Source organism: Lepidothrix coronata, unplaced genomic scaffold, assembly GCF_001604755.1.
Source record: "Lepidothrix coronata isolate B3197 unplaced genomic scaffold, Lepidothrix_coronata-1.0 Scaffold137, whole genome shotgun sequence".
Taxonomy (NCBI): domain Eukaryota; kingdom Metazoa; phylum Chordata; class Aves; order Passeriformes; family Pipridae; genus Lepidothrix; species Lepidothrix coronata.
In genome coordinates, this window is record NW_016690317.1 from 2,296,308 (window position 1) to 2,312,482 (window position 16,175).

The window sequence follows — 16,175 nt, forward strand, 5'->3', positions numbered from 1 at the left end:
TTTCTAGACCTGGGCTCAGCTTTTTTTAAGGTATTGGTGAGATCCGAGCCGGGAATCTGTGGCAAAACTGGATGTGGACTCATCCCCCTCTAATTTATTTGCGTGATGCCCATCATACGTTTTTCCAGCCTCTTAATTTTGGAGTGGTGTTGCTGTGGCAGGTTGCACGTTGTGTGTGTCCCCCCCCCACACACACACACACTTTGCAGGCCGGGACACAATTCCCGAAGGGAACAAAACATTGGGTGCCAGCAGCAGTTTGGAGTCGTGGGGTGAAAATAATCGGGTTTAAAACCTCCGATGAAAAATCCGTACCTCTCGTGGTTTGGGGTTTTTTTTTTCTTCCTCACTGCTTCCTTTCCTGCTTGTGCATCTCTTTTTTACCCCCCACAGAACCATATTAAGAGGCAGAGATTCAGAAACCAGGGAAATTATCTGAAACTGTAAAACAGAACAAAAAAAACCCTCCAATAATTGGGGAACAGACCTGACTCGCACGGGGGGGGTATTTTTTACAGAGTTTTTACTGAGACAGGCATAATTACCAAGTGGCATCACGACACTCACAGAGGTATTTACTGCTGCACAGTGGATCTGCAGCACTCCCTTTGCTTCTGGAAGAAAGTGGCTGGGATTTTGGGGGTTCACTCCCCTCCTTGGTGCTGCAGAGATGGGGAATGGGACGGGATGGGATGGGATGGGATGGAACCCCCTTGTGCTCCTGCCTCTTTCCCTGCCTGTGCTCCCAGCTCTGTGATACCCAACTGATGCTGATTCTCAGCTTTCCCCGTCCCACATCCCTCTTAGCACCAGAATTCCCTTGCTTTAACCCAGTTTTCCCATGGCCAGTGCCAGTTTGGGTTGCTCTCTGAATCCCCCAGACAAGGTGGAGGGGCAGGTTGTGCGCAGGTAACGCTTTAATCACCTTTTTAATTGTCCTTTCCCGGTGAGAACCAGCCTGGCTCCAGCTCCTGCAAACTGGTTTTAACTGGGATAACACTCCCCTGGGTAAAAACCCCATTTTTTTTTTTCCTCCTTCCACCAAGACAAGTGGATGCCATCACTTCCAAAAGCGTCGGGTGACGGCACCTGGCTGCGTGTGGTGCCTCATTTGAGTTTATATTTTGACCCACGAAAGGACAAAAAAAAAAAAAATCCGTCTATTTTTTGTTTTCTTCCTGTAAGGCACCACACCCCCACTTATTGACGGGGAAATTATACACCAGAGGGGTGTTTGTTTATAAAAGAAGTGTGATTCAGCTGCCACAAGGAGCCTGGAAAGGGTTAAACCCGAAATTATATCGGTCCAACCGGAGAACCATAAACAGGAAGTTCTTCCAGAAAAATTTAAATTTAAACCTTGGGTGACTCAGGTTGGCTCCGGAGCTGCTCAGGAAGGGACGCAGGGGTTGCAACCCTGGATTATTCCCGGTGGGTAATTACACTGGTGGTTTGAAAACAGCAGGGAAGGCGGGAAGAGCGAGGCTGGGAGGGATCAGGGCGTTGGATAATCCCGGTTTTTTTGGTTTGCTCCATCACAGACCTTTTCTCCCATTGCTCAGAGTTGGGTTTTGCAGCAAGTCACACTGGGAAAAATGTTTCCTGGGGGTCCAGTTGGATGGATCAATGTTGGAGCAGTGCTGGCGTGGGGGCACTTGGGAGTGGAACTGGTTTGGGAACCAGCAGTGGGAAAAGCCAAACTGGGAGGCAGCAGGAGCAGAGGCCAAGCCAGAGTCCCAAAATCCATGTTTTTTTAGGTCAAACCTTGGGTATCAGTTTGAGAATTTGGGCTGGTCCAGGAGGGGACTCAGGCACCTTCCTGGGAAGCAGCTGACGTGGATTTGGGATGGGATGGGGTGGGATGGGATGATGCTGAGCTCTAGGTGAGGCATCTCTGGGAAAAAATACTTTGATTTGATTATGAAACATTTCATTATGAGCCCGGATTTTTCCGTTTAGTTAAACCACCACAACACAGAAATATTGGGAGATTTTGGCTGAGAGGCTTTAACCAAGCAGCACCTCTTTAACTTAATTAAATACACCGAAAACAGCAGTGGAATTCCTGGATTTTCATTATACTGCTAGGTGAAAGAAATCCAATTATTTTCAGGCCGGCAGCGTGGCTGTACCCAGCTGACCCAGCCACCCTTACATATGTTGTGTAATTTATTTAGAGTACTCTTCACCTTCGAGAAAACCATTCAGGTAACCCAGATTTTCCTGGGAATTAAGGATTTTAAGAATGAAGGCTGTGCTGGCAGGTGAGCTGCTCCTCCAGCTGCTTGAGCAGAGGAATCCTTTGAAGCAGCTCACAGCTCCAGACAACCCAGGTTGTTACCTTTTTTTAATATCCTCTTTCTAAATATTTACAGGGTTTGTTTGGGGTTTTCATTATTGCTTCATCCTCCCTGTCAGGTTTGTTTTTAAGCAGAGGGTGTTCTTCAGCTGTTTGTGGAGCATCCTTGCATTTATTTGGGGTGGTGGGAGGGTGGGGAAGGTGCTGGGCTGGAGGTGCTGACCTTAGGGGTCACAGTGGCTCTTGGGGAATCATAGGATCATGGAATATCCCGAGCTGGAAGGAACCACAAGGATCAGAGTCCAACTCCTGGCCCTGCACAGACACCCCAACAATCCCACCCTGTGCTGAGAGCATTGTCCAAACCCTCCTGGAGCTCTGGCAGCCTTGGGGCCGTGACCAAACCCTGGGGAGCCTGGGCAGTGCCCAACCACCCTCTGGGGGAAGAACCTTTCCCTGAGATCCAACCTGACCCTGCCCTGGCACAGCTCCAGCCATTCCAGGGTCCTGTCCCTGCTCACAGGGAGCAGAGATCGGAGCTGCCCCAACACTGTGAGGTCTCCCCTCAGGCTCCTCTTCCACCCTTTCCCTCTCTAGGGTATCCACACTGCCCACAAAGTGCCGGGGGACAATCCCTGCTCCCCCCAAACCCCTCGGGGTCGCCCGAGCCCGGCGGCGTCGCCGCTCACACCTTCCCCTCTCCTCTCTCTCTCTCTTCCAGGATCCCGTTCAAGATCGGGCAGCCCAAGAAACAGATTGTACCCAAGACAGTGAGTAAACCAGTTCCCTCTTTTTAGCTCCAGCCTTGGATCATGTGGCTGATGAGTCAGGCCGGCACTTTGACTCGTCCCATTTTGCGGAGTGTGGGAGGGAGCTGGAGCAGCAGAACCTGTTGCCGCGTGTGACCAGCGCTCGGCTCCTCGTGCGAGGAGCGAGGGGGAGCCCCATCCAGGGAGAGTATTTTGGTTTGGGATCTGTTTAAATTATATATATATTTTTTTTTTAATTTTTTTTTTTGAGGTGTTGGGGGGGGGGAAGAGCTCTTTGGGGCTGGCACGGTTTTTTCCCTCGGAGATGGCTGAACGGGTTTTGCTTCCTTCCTTCCTTCCTTCCTTCTCCCAGCAATGGGCTTGTTTGTTCATCCTTTCGGAGCAGATGGAGGAGGAGGAGTGGTTCAGATCGCTGAATATAACTGTTTCCAAAGAAAGGCTTATAAGCTGAGATGCTTTAGTGCTCGGGCGTGAATTAATTTGTGCTGCACAGCATTTGCTTTAAAAGCAAATTAAAAAAGCATTTTGTATTCCCGTGGATTTGAGGCTCCTACCCCAAGTGCTGTTGCTGCTGCTTGCAGCTGCCTGTGGTATTTTCCCTCCTTAAGCAGCTTGGCTTTGCATTTGTCCCGTGCCAAAAAAACAAAGCTGTGGAACCTCCCAGGAGCTGCCCCTGCAAAGTCACCTGCACACCTGGTCTAAAACCAAGGCCCTGGCAGGCAGCACCGGGGGCAGACCTTGTCTCTCCAGCAGCACTGGTGAGCTAATCCCTTGAACCAGACTAGCATCCCTGATCCTTCCTCTCCGGGCCGCTCAGCGCGGCTAATTCCGCAGGATGCGTGGGCACCCCTGCTCGTGGGGCAGTTTCTCCTTGGGACATGACATTTTCCCTGGAGGCAGAGGGCTAATCCCCCCACTCCCTTTAAGGCTTGATTGTCATGTTTTATTCTGCAGGATTTGGTGGCTGTCTGCTGCCGTGGAACTGCAATTTGCTGTAACAGCTCCAAACTGTCAGCGCAGAATTTAAGCCAGGCAGGCGACAAGATGAGGGCTCATAAAATTCCTCGGTGGTTTCTGGTTTTCTGCTTCCTTCAGCTGCCCTTTTCCAGGGGCTGGTGGTCCACTGGTTGGCTGTGGTCCCTCAGGTGAGGCAGCCACCAGCCTCAGGTGTTCACAGCCCTCCCAGTTCATCCCAGGAGCCCTCACTTTTCTTTGCTCCATCACATTTGGCCTCTCACCCTCTTTCCAACACCAGTGTCCTTCCAGGCTGGTGCAAGACCCAACTGCTCTGCAGCTCTGGGTGTCTTGACCAGCTTTCCTGGACGTCCCCATCCCACCCATTCCCACATCCCAGCTGACTGTATTATTTTTTCTTGCTGATTTCCCTCACCACCTCCTGCACTCGCCGTTGTGAGAGGTTTGTCTCCCCCAAAATCAGCCATTCCCGAGCTTGAGCTCCCTGCAGATGAACAGTGGCACCTTCGAGATCTTCCCTTCCCCAGAGCTGCTGGAATGTGCTGTTCTGAAGCAGTTGGCAGGCTTTGCTTATATATATATGTGTGTGTATTAAATAGAACAGCTCAGAATATCCGGCAGGCAGAGGTTTGTTCAGCAGCAAGAGCGTTCCCAGGCCTTTTCCTTTTCCTTCCTTCCTTCCTCAGCTCCCCAGGAACAAGATTTTGTGTCAAGGACTCCCAAGTTGGAGACCAATTTTTAAGTGGCTTCCACTTGCTGTGTGATGATGATGATGATGATGATGATGTTGCTCTCCAGGCAGCACATTCATGGAAAGCAGAAAACAGGAAGCTCCCAAAGCCTTGGAACTTCACAGCAAGTGTAAAGTGCAGCTCTTCAAAGCAGAACAAATGGCAGGAAACCACCGATATCCCCTGGGATCAGGCATTCCATGTCGTGGTGTGGAAGGGATGGGGTTGCTTTGTAGCCTCAGCGAGCTGCAGGCCCCCAAATTCACCTCCCCGGTTGCGGGCTGAGATGCTCCATCTGTGCAGGCTTTTGGGAGCAGCAGTAGCAGCCAAGGTCTGTGATATTCCAGATGTTGGGCTCTGGAGCCCGCTGCAGGAAGTGGGAAGGTGTGGCATCTCCAGGGCTGCATCCCAAGCCGATCAGAAGGGAAGTGGTTGTGGGTTAGAGGATCTCCCACTCACAGGGACTGGACCACAAAAGAGGATCGGGGGGTGGGGAGGGGGAAGCTAAAAAAAAAAAAAGGCATTTGTTAGGATCTGATTTCTCTGGCTCTCCACGAGGCCTGGGACTGGAGTCAGGAGAGGGGGGTGGCTTTGCCAGGAGGCTTTTTTGTTGTCTTGATGAAGCGATGCTGGGGCTGGTGTCAAATCCAGGCCGACATTAGTCCTGAAAAGCAATTTGCCTGGGCTGCCGAGGAATTAGTCATGACTCCCTGGGCCCACTCGCCTCTGATCCTTTGGAGAAGGGCACGGTGTCAGCCACAGTTTAGCTCTTCAGGGAGGAGGAAACCCCCCGTGGAAAATATCAGCTGGTGAACCGAGGTGATCTCCCACTCCCCAGACATGCCTCTGCTTTGTTTCCACCTTAACCTGGGCAAATCCAATTCCAGACAGCATAATCTCTCCCCTCCTCTTCCCTGAAAAGAGCAGCTGTCACCGGGCTTGCCGGGAGCCGGGTGGGAGGATCTAATGCAGCGAGGACCTGCTGTCAGCAGAGCAGCACAGGACACAGCCCCACAGCCCAATTAAACTAATGCCCGGTGATAGGAGTTAAACCTGTTGGAATTACATCTCTCTGCACAATGTTTATTGCTCTGACCCAACACGGAGATGTTCTCCCTCCCTCGGGACAGCTCCGGTCGGAGCGGAGGTTACGGAATCGGAGCTGTCTTGTCTCCCGAGCTCTCCTGCAGCTCCAGCTCGCTGAAGTTCACCCATGTCACCCCGAGGTTGTTCCCTGCTCTTCAGCAGGGCCGGGGTTATCCAAGCAGGCAGGGAGCAGGGAAGCAGAGCCAGCTGTGCAGCTCCCTGTGGGAGCCAGCAGGTGCTCGGGATGGGGCGGCCCGGAGCGCAGCCCCTCGCGTCACCCGGGTTTGATCCCTTCTCCCTCCCTGCTTCCCTCATCCCTGCTCCATCCTGGGCTGACTCAGACCACTCTCCCTCCTCCTCCTCGCTGGCCAACCTGGGCTGAGTCAGCTTGGCAGGGAGCGGGACCTGAGCTGCCAAACCTCCCTTCCTTGACTCATCCCGGCAGCTCTGCCTTCCCCAGGGGTGTGGGACAGAGGAGCTCCATGAGCAGGAGGATTCCACTGCAGCTGCTGGCCCTCGGTGCCTTTCCATTGGGCTCCACCAGTGAGCTGGAAATCCCAAAACAACGGAGTGAATGTCGCAGAAATGGTGGGGTGAGATCGAGTGACTCCGGTTAAACCATTTTGCTGGTTTTCACTTTGATTTTCAGCGGGACCAAACTGGTCTCTGCATTTGGGAGGTGCATCCTTTTTCCCTCTGCCACCTTTCTGGAAAGCTTTCTTTCTGAGTGGGGGTTTGGAGAGCTTGCTGGGTGAAGTCCATGACATCCCAGACCCACCTGAATTCTGCAGCGTTGCTCTGGCTCAGGGCCCTGCAGAGTGAATATTCACCCTCATGGCTTAACCTTGAATCTCTAGCTTGATGGGATGGCAAAAGCTCAGCAGAAATTCCAGGTTACAACAGAATTTCTGGCCTAATTATATGGGTTTCTCTTTATTTTTTTTTTTTTTGAGAGGAGGGAAGAAGAAACACGTGGTCTCCTCTTTTTCCCAAGACCCACGAAGAGGCTGAGACCACAGGAACATGTAGAAATCAGCTCATCCTCCTCCTCCAGGAGAAAAAAATAAACCTCAGGGGAATAGGAGGGTTCATCACAGTCCCTTATTTCCATCTCTTTGTAGTATTGGCTTTGGTCTTGGTTCATTGCCTCGTAACCGTGGTGGTGATTATGATCCCGCCCTTACAGCAGGAGGGATGTTATCGCAGGTGGGAGGCCCAGTGTTTGCAAACAAAAAATAACTGGGTGAAGAAGGACGTTGTTTCATCTCAAAGCTTTCAAGAACTCGTCGTTCTTTATGTAGATTTAAATAAAAACCCCCGAGTCGAGCGATTTTTTACATTTCCCTGTGCCTGGAAGGGGAAAAAAAAAAAAAGGTTCGGCGCAGAAACACGGTTTGATTTCTTGAGTTCTCGCAGAGAGGCTGCGGAGAAGTGGGATTATTTTAATATCACGGAAACTTCCCTTCAGGATATTGTAATTTTCTTGCCTGTACTTCTTGTTCTCGTTACTCTTAAGGTGACAATCCTCTCCACGGCCTCGTGCTGTGAGTGTCGGCCGCGTGTGACCACTGGCACTCTGGGAGTGGGAATTATCCTGTGCTCTGCGGAGTGTTCTCAGCTTGGCCTCCTCGCCTGGGAGTCTGCACGGTGGGAGCGTGTGAGAGGTGGTTTTCCCTCTCCGGAGCGCTCTGCTCCCGGCTGGATTTGTGGGATATCTGGGCTCCCGCGATGCCGGCGGGAGCGGCGCTGACTGGGAGGCTCCATGAGCTCCCAGACTGTGATGACTGGGAGCCAGTTGCTGCCTGTGGGCGTGAAAAATAAGAGCAATCCATGGGCAGCTGTCTCTGGAGAGATGGGCTGGGGATGTGAGTCAGGCCAGGCAGCTGAAGTGTCTCCGTGTGGAGCCACCTCGATCCCATGGGGAAAGCACACAGGGCACTGAGATGGGGTGACTGGGGGAGCTTGGACGGTTTGAGGGTTCACAGCACCTGTGGGGAAGTTTTGCCTTTATGGAATGAATCCTAGAATCCCAGAATGGTTGGAGTTGGAAAGGATCTTAAAGCTCATCCAGTTCTTCCACCCCCTGCCAGGAGCAGGGACACCTTCCACTGTCCCAGGTTGCTCCAACCTGGCCTTGGACACTCCCAGGGATGGGGCAGCCACGGCTTCTCTGGGAAATCCATTCCAGGGCCTCCCCACCCTCCCAGGGAGGAATTCCTTTCTGATATCCCATCTAACCCTCTGGCAGTGTGAAGCCATTCCCTGTGTCCTGTCAGACCCATGTCCCAAGTCCCTCTCCAGCTCTCCTGGAGCCCCTTCAGGCACTGGAATTGCTCCATATCAATTAAGAAACGATGCCTTTTGCTTATTGCACAGAAAGGAGGGAATCTAACAGCAAGAAGGGACAGATAACCCTGAGTATTTGCAGGTAGCTTAGTTTCATAACCAAACCCTCCAGTTTTTTAGAGGAACTAGTTGCCGAGCCCACACCAGGAAGATCCTGCAGAAGGTGGAGAAGGCTGGAGCTCCACACCGAGGGAACGGCCCCACCAGCCCTCAAAGGGCATATTTTCGAGTCGCGCCCGACCCTCTCTGGTTTGCAACCAAAACAATTCACACCTAGGGCTTATAAATAGAGTGCAGCCCTCCCTGGTTATTTTAGCAGCCGGAACAGCCACGGGGATGGAGGGTGAGCTTTCCCCCGTGCCGGTTACCTGACCTCCCGGCACCAGCTGCCGCGGATTTCTGCAGCTCCGCGAACACCAGGCACAAAGTCGTGTGAGCTGCCCCCACACTGCTCCGTTCCCGTTCTCCAGCGACCAATTTTAGCAGCACAGAAAGGGAGCTGGAGCTACCATGGGGGTTTTTTTTGTTGTTGGTTTTTTTTTTTTTTCTTTTTCTGCAGGCAGGGAGAGCCAGCTCGCATCCCCCGGATGGTGGGAGCTGATGGTGCGGACAGCTGGCCACTGGGACGGGGCTGGGGACGTGGCTGGTGGCTGCCTGCCTTCACACTGGGCTGGAGGAGCTCCAGTGCAGCCATCCCTCCCCCCCTCAAAAAAAAAAAGAGACTTAGGAATGGAGGTTGCAAGAAAACCGGGATCTCTGAGCTCCCATCTTAAAATTCGGGTCTTTTAATTTCGCTTGAAACGTCCCCATTTAAGCGCTCGGGTGTCGCGTCGAGCCCGGGATTGAAATCCCGAGGACAGCGTGGAGAATTGGAACAAACCTTTGGATCCTTCTAGTCCTGGCTGCCTCCAGCACTCCACACTTCCTTAATAGCACAGGAGCTTGACAACACAAGTGAACCCGGTGCTGGTCCCATGACAACAAACGCGCATGTATTTACTCTTGGCTGGTCAATTGAAATCCATTTGCTTCTTTGGTTGACGAGGTGTGGAATGAATGTTTCAAGTGTGTTAAAACAGTCAGCATGGAAGGAAAGTTCCCTAAAATATCTCCCATCGCTGGAGATCTGCTGCCAGATAGCAAGTAGGAGGGAGCAGTCATTGAGGGAGCGTCGGGAGAAGGCTGTGCCTGAGCTCTGAGCTCCCAGCACAGGTTTCCCCTCCCTTTTTGAGGTGTCACAGTCCACTTGGATCGTTGCTCCAGCCGAAGGGTTGCATGGGAGGGAGCCATGGCAGGGATAAGGAGCCTGTGGAGGGGGTGAATAATACAGAGATGGGAGGGCTCAGTGGTGGCTTGAGGGATTTAGGGGCAGTTTAACCATCTTGCTGAGGACAAGGAAGGAAGAAGTGACTGGGAGGGGGTCTGGCATCCAGCCACAGCCAGACCCACCTCGGGGTCCTTTGGAGCTGGAGGAGAAGCAGCTTCTCTCAGTTTTTGGAAGAGAAAGTGGGCTCGTCCCCCCAGCACCTCTCGAGCTGTGCTCAGTTGTGATCTCCCTGCTTTTAGGGCATTCCTGTTCCATCAGCTTCCAGTTCACGTGCTGGAGCACATCCTTGGAGCGAGCTGGCACGTTTGGTGGCAGTGACTTTGCTCCAGGAGAGTCTGGAGTTGAAAAACCCCCAGACTCCATTTCCTTTTGAAGCAATAACCCGTTACAGCTGCAGCTTGTGCTTCCTGGGGTTCAGGCTGGTATTTCCCAGCGACAGGTTTCCCTGCAAAGGTTTGCCACTCCAGGCTCCCCTGCAGTCCCTTGGAGCTGATTTCCATCTCTTCTTTCCGCAGGTGGAGAGAGACTTTGAAAGGGAATATGGAAAGCTGCAGCAGTGAGTATCAACCACACTGGTCAAACAGGACCGGCCACGTGCTTCTCTCCTGTCCTCTTACTGCATCTTCCCAGGGAATTTTAGCCAGTTATGCTCTTCCCAGGGAGCAAATCACTCACTGCCCTATAATTTCTAATTCTTCAGAGTTTTTCTGGTGGCTGAGTGTTGGAAGGTGTCCTAAGAAGTATTTGCAGTGGGGTTGAGGTTTGCAGATTATGGCAGCTCTAAAAAAGAGCGTGAAATTCCCAGGAAACCGTGGGCTCCCTGGACAGCCCAACATCTCTGAGGGTCAGGAGTGGCTTTGCCATCCTGGCTGTGTCACAGGAGCTCACAGGGATCATCTGGAAGCATTTGGCTTTGCCATTTGTGCTGTGTGAGGACTTGAAGAAAATATGTGAGCTATGAATAAGAGATCACCAACTTGAAAAGGTTAAAAAACCATCTGAAAACAACCCAAAAGGGTTGAGCTGCACTGAACTTCGTAGAGCCTTGCCTGGATATTTTTAACTCCCACCAGAAGCCAGCATATTCAGCCCGTAAATGATTTGTTGCATGTATGATACACTTGGGTTTCTTTCTTTCCAAGATTCCGACTTTGCCTTCTTCTCCCATCTTTCAGATTGGAAGATCAGACCAAAAAACTTCAGAAGGATATGAAGAAAAGCACAGATGCAGACTTGGGTAAGTGACTGCAGGATACATAGACTGTGAACTTGGCCACAGAGAGATGAAGTGACTTTCTCGAGATCACATGAGTAATGTGTGACAAGCCTGGAAAACAAATCCCGAGCTCAGTCCCACTCAGTTTGCTTCGTTACAAGGCCATCTGCGAGAGGGCTGCGAGCAGCAGCTCAGCCCAGGGAACACAGAACGTGTTCTGGGCTTGCTCCCTGTCTCCTGAGCTCTGTGGCCTTGGACAAATCCCTTTGTTTTCTCTGCCTCAGTTTCTGCAAAGTGAAAAATAGGCGTCGTTATTCCAGTTCTCGCATCAGCCAGGCGGGAGCAGCTCCAGCTGAGCCTCCTGTGTCAGCAGGGTGTAACTCACCTGCTTGGGGAAGGGCACTGAGGGTGGGACGAGGCTCTGGGGGGGTCTGCAGAGCACAGGCTGTCCGTGTTTCCCGTAGGAACTGCTGACCTGGCAGTTCTCATTCGGGAATAACCCTTCTCACTCCCTCGGTGGCCGCTTCCTTTGGCTTCTCCTCGTGGCAGTGGGCGATGCAGGAAGCAATAAACAGCTCAGCTCTGCCTGTTCCTGCCACAGCTGCATGTTTGGGGTGACATCTGCCCTTTCAGGTGTCCTGTCCCACCTCACAGCGCCTCCCTGCTCCCTCCAGAGCTTCTCCAGTCAGGAACCAGCGTTCCCACACCACGCGGACACAGATCCGCTGGAGGGGAACCGGGAGCTGGGTTCGCTGGGTGCCGGTTATCGAACAGAGCGGGGCAGGAACCTGCAGCAAAGAGCTGCTTTAAACACAGATGGTTTTCCTCAGCATGTGGTTTGGAGCAGTCCCTGTTTGTGCCGGGCCCCCACAGCTCGGGAGCCAAGGCTGATGCACCAGCGCAAACAGGGGTGGGCTGGGCCGGGCCAACACTCATCCCGTGGGATTGGGGTCACAGCGGGGCAGCCGAGTGGGAAGGAGCCCCACCAGCTGGCAGGTTTGGGGCTTCCCATGATCCAGACTCACCTGTGTGTCTGTGTGTGTGTGTGTGCTCGGATATGCCAGACACAAACACGGATCCGGGCGCTTGCCGTGCTCTCCCACCCTTTCCCAGCACGGGGAGAGTGGTGGGAAAGGCACCAGAAACAGGCACTGCCAGGACTCTTTTCCAGGCTGAAAACTGCCCTTTCCGAGGACTCTGGTCATTGTCAGGGATCCTTGGTAAGTTTTTCCTTGTTAAGGATTCCCCTCCCCTCCCTTGCAGTGGGCGTTGTTTATATGGAGCATTTCAAGTCCCAGAGGAGCTGTGGGAGGACTTTCTTTTTCCGTTCTGCTACATGGCAGAGTCACAAATGAGCCTTGGCCAGATCCAGGAGGATCTGATTTCTCATTTAAAGGCATGAAATCGTGAGTGTAGGGGAAGATGTCAGAGCACAGTCTGGTGAGGGATGGCTGAGGGGAAGGGAGGTGGATCAGATGGATCCCTGAGGATTGCTCTCCTCACCTGGCAGTGCCCATTCCCAAGGGGACATCCCTGTGCTTGCTCAGCCAACGTCCAGCCCCCGTCTCCAACAGGGTTGGCAGTTCATCCACGGTGTTGTGTCCTCCTGTCCTGTCCCTCTGTGCTGAGGGGGTTGGTTATTCACTGCCTGCGAACACTCCCTGGCAAACTGGACCTGGTGGCTCAAGTCTCCACCTTCTTCCCAAAAAACAAGACCGGTTCCTCCGTCTGCACAAGAAATATCCCTGTGAGGCTCTTCCAGCTGCAGCAGCGTGACTGGAACAGGGAATGGGATATCAGCAGCACTCCCTGTCCCGTGGTGAAAGATCACTCACCCCTTTCCCCACCCTTTTTCCAAAGCAAGCAGGATCTTAAGGAGCAGGAGGATGTTCTTTAACTGGAGATAAAAGGTCTCCATTGGAGTGAGGTGCAGGTGACCCACTGGATCCCCGTGGCTCAGGTTTGCCCTCAGTCTTCTCCGTTACTTTTGTCACGATTCAAAGGAGCAGTGGACTGTAAAATCCTAAATTCCTTTGGCTGGAGCTGCACGAGCAAAGAGTGGTGCACACCTTCTTGAGGGACAGGTGGTCCCTTCTCCCTCTCCCCTCTTTCCTTTCTCCTTTCTTCTCTCTCCTCTCCTCTGCCCTGGGACCCTCAGACCCCCCCTCACCCCCCTTTTCAGCGCCCTGCAGGTGAGGCCAGCGATGCAGAGGAAATTCCTGACCCAAATTCCCCTTGAACATTCCCAATCCCCCCTCCTCCAATTCCTGACCTCCCGGCCTCTCCCCTCCCTCGCAGTTCACTTGCAATCCTCTCTCCTGTGAAGGGGAAACTCAATTTTTCCTGCAGCCAAAGGAGTTGTGCCGTCCTCAGCTCCGTCCCGTTCTGGCACAAATCCCTCCTCAGATGTGGTCACACATATGGATTCTATCCCATCTGTTTAAAGGTTTAAATGCCTAAAGCCTTAATGTTTGGATAATAGATGGATACGGTAGCTTTGTTATTCCGTAGTTAGAGGCTCGTTCTGCTGTTGAGCTCCCCGGCTCTGCAGCTTCTGAGCTCTCTGCATAATTGTGTGTAACCTTTTAAATCGGAATGTTTAACCCCTTGATTTATGATCTTAAGCCCCATTATTTCAGATGGCTTTAACTTGGAATATCTGAGGCAGTACAGTAGGAGCCTTTCCAAAGCTCCTCCGTAGCACGGCTCAAGCATCTGGCTTTCTGATCTCAAGCTGGAATAACTTCCAGCACCGAGGAAAAAGAACATTTTTTTTTTTTTTTAAGTACTCGTGGCCCTTTTTTTTTTTTTGGTCTATTTTATCCCTGTTTATAGCGATGCTTTCCTTTTTATTCATATCTTTTTTTTTTTTTTTTCCATTCTGTACCTTAGCTAATTTCTTGTTCTTTTGTAGTGGTTCTGTCACAGGGATTGAATTTTCCCTTTGAAGACCAAGTGTTTGGAAAAAGAGGGGTGTGTCTGATGGGAAACAAGCTCAGTGAGACAGGAGCTGAAGCCCATCAGAGCGTGACCTGGTGCTTCTGAACTTCTTGGTGACTTCCCAGGGTCTGAAGGGACTTTCCATTCACCCCTGGCTTGTTCTCCACAGGCACAAAATTTAGGCTTATTGGGGGGAAAATGCTTAACTTGTGTCCCTGCTGCTGGAGAGGAAAAGAGAAGCCTCGTCTTCCAGCCCTGTCAGCCTGGTCCTTTCCCACTAAATCCACTTCAAATACATATTTTTTTTGTTGTAAAGCCATTTGAAAGACTTAATGGACTGTGATTTTTCTCATTGTGGAAGAGCTGTAGTGAGGCTGAGAGTGACACTTAATAGTCTGTCGAGAGAAGATGTATAAAAACCCCCATCTAGGAGTTGTTTTTTTTTTTTTAAGAGAACAGTGCTTTTGTTAGTCTGGGATTATTTCTGGCAGCGTCACAAGCTCCACATTGGAGTGGCTCAGACTTAACTTATATAAAAACAGTTCTCTGGGTGTTTACATGAATGAATTGGTGGCTTTTCCTTCCTTTTCCTCTCAGCCACCAGCGAGCGTCTCCCTGGAAGGCTGTGCTAAACCCCTCCTGGGTGGCTGCAGGGCCTGACTTTTGCCCCCCCTGCCCTGTGCGGATGTTTGTGCCAGCCCTGGCAGCGGATGGCATCATGACCCTCTCTGCTTTTCTTTTCCTTGCTCCCCCCAGCCATGTCCAAGTCTGCCGTGAAAATCTCCTCGGACCTGCTGTCGAACCCGCTGTGCGAGCAGGAGCCGGGATTCCTGGAGATGGTCACGGCCTTTGACACGGCCATGAAGAGGATGGACTCCTTCAACCAGGAGAAGGTGAACTGGCTTGGGCTGAAGGAGGGGAGAGCGGGGTGTGCTGGTGGTGTAGAATTCCATAATGGTTTGGGTCGGAAGGGATCTTAAAGCTCAGCCAGTTCTTCCTTGGGCAGGGACACCTTCTGCTGTCCCAGGTTGCTCCAACCTGCCCTTGGACACTTCCAGGGAGCCAGGGGCAGCCACAGCTTCTCTGGGAATTCCATCCCAGCCTCTCCCCACCCTCCCAGGGAGGAATTTCTTCCCAATATCCCATCTAACCCTCTGGCAGTGGGAAGCCATTCCCTGTGTCCTGTCCCTCCATCCCTTGTCCGGAGTCCTTATATCTTCCCCTTCCAGACAGATCCTCCTTCCCTTTTTATCATCATCCCCAAGGCTTTTCCCACACAAAAAGCTGGTCTGGTTGTACTGGGGATTTCTGCTCACCCCGAGCACCTGGGGCAAATCTGCTCCTTTTTGGTTAAAGAACATTGTATTGTGCCCCAGATCCCAAACCACCCCAGGGTGGGCTCTGTGCAAGGCCACTGGCTTTTCCAACCGTCCACTTTTGCTTTCCACAGGTGAATCAGATCCAAAAGACAGTCATAGAGCCTCTGAAAAAGTAAGTACCAGCACCATTTCATATATATATATTTTTTATATATATATATATATATATATATTATAACTAATGTATCCATGCAAGGAAGGGAGAGCTGTTGCAGAACCTTTGTAGCCAGAGAGGTGGGAAATACAGAGAGGAAAACACCCAAACCCCACAGTTTTGTCACCCTGGTTTGCAAAATTCCCACTTTTCCCAGGGTCACAGGTTGTGCCCCCAGACCTTTAAAGGATCCCTTCAGTTCTCTCCCCAGTACCCTCTGCAATCCTGAGATTTGCTGTTTTGTTACAGGAACAGAGCAAAGGGAGCAAAAAATAAAATGAAATTACCGTAATATGACAGTAAGTGTTGCAAATTGCTGAATAACAATTGTAGTTCAGGTTTGACACACACAGAGGGTTGTTGTGGTTTTGTTTTTTGGGGTTGGTTTTTTGGGGGTTTTTTTGGTTTCTTTTTTTTTCCTTTAACTTGTTGTTTCTGCCCAAATCTGAAAGTAAAATCTCCTGGATCACTTAGCACCTGAGGTTACAGTGTGTTCCTGTCTGGGGGATGTTTTGGTGACTCGAGTTTTACCTCGGTCGTCCTTCCACGACCAGAAATTCTTCCTTATTTAAGGGGGGGGGGGAAATAAAATGAAGAAAGAAAGATAGAAAGAAAAAGGAAAAAAATCCCAGCCTTTTGTTGCTTATTATCTAGATTGTCCTCATGAAAGATACATTAACTTTTTCTTCCAGCATTCTGTTAAAATTGGAAGAACTTGTGTTTCTGAAATATTATGTGTTTTTTTTTTTCCTCCAGCTTGTGTTAGTTGGTGAAATGAAAGACAATCCCTTCCCCTGCAAACCTTCCTTGTGTTTTAAATCCTGGGGTGGTTAACTCAGGGGAATAAAGGCAATTTCCATGTGTCCATGGCCATGGAGATGCTCCAAGGGCTGGAGCCCCTCTGCTCTGGAGCCAGGCTGGGAGAGCTGGGGGGGTTCACCTGGAGAAGAGA

General features: G+C 51.4%; 1 protein-coding gene across 1 annotated transcript in view; it reads left to right on the forward strand.

The window, feature by feature from the left end:
* The first annotated feature begins 2,245 nt into the window (after positions 1 to 2,245).
* BIN3 (bridging integrator 3) overlaps positions 2,246 to 16,175 on the forward strand; it is a 27,409-nt gene continuing 13,479 nt past the window's right edge. Inside the window, exons 1-6 of the mRNA XM_017827279.1 lie at positions 2,246 to 2,264; positions 2,897 to 3,069; positions 10,050 to 10,090; positions 10,710 to 10,771; positions 14,447 to 14,583; positions 15,141 to 15,181. Coding sequence (XP_017682768.1) covers positions 2,246 to 2,264; positions 2,897 to 3,069; positions 10,050 to 10,090; positions 10,710 to 10,771; positions 14,447 to 14,583; positions 15,141 to 15,181 — 473 coding nt within the window. The remainder of the gene's footprint in view (positions 2,265 to 2,896; positions 3,070 to 10,049; positions 10,091 to 10,709; positions 10,772 to 14,446; positions 14,584 to 15,140; positions 15,182 to 16,175) is intronic.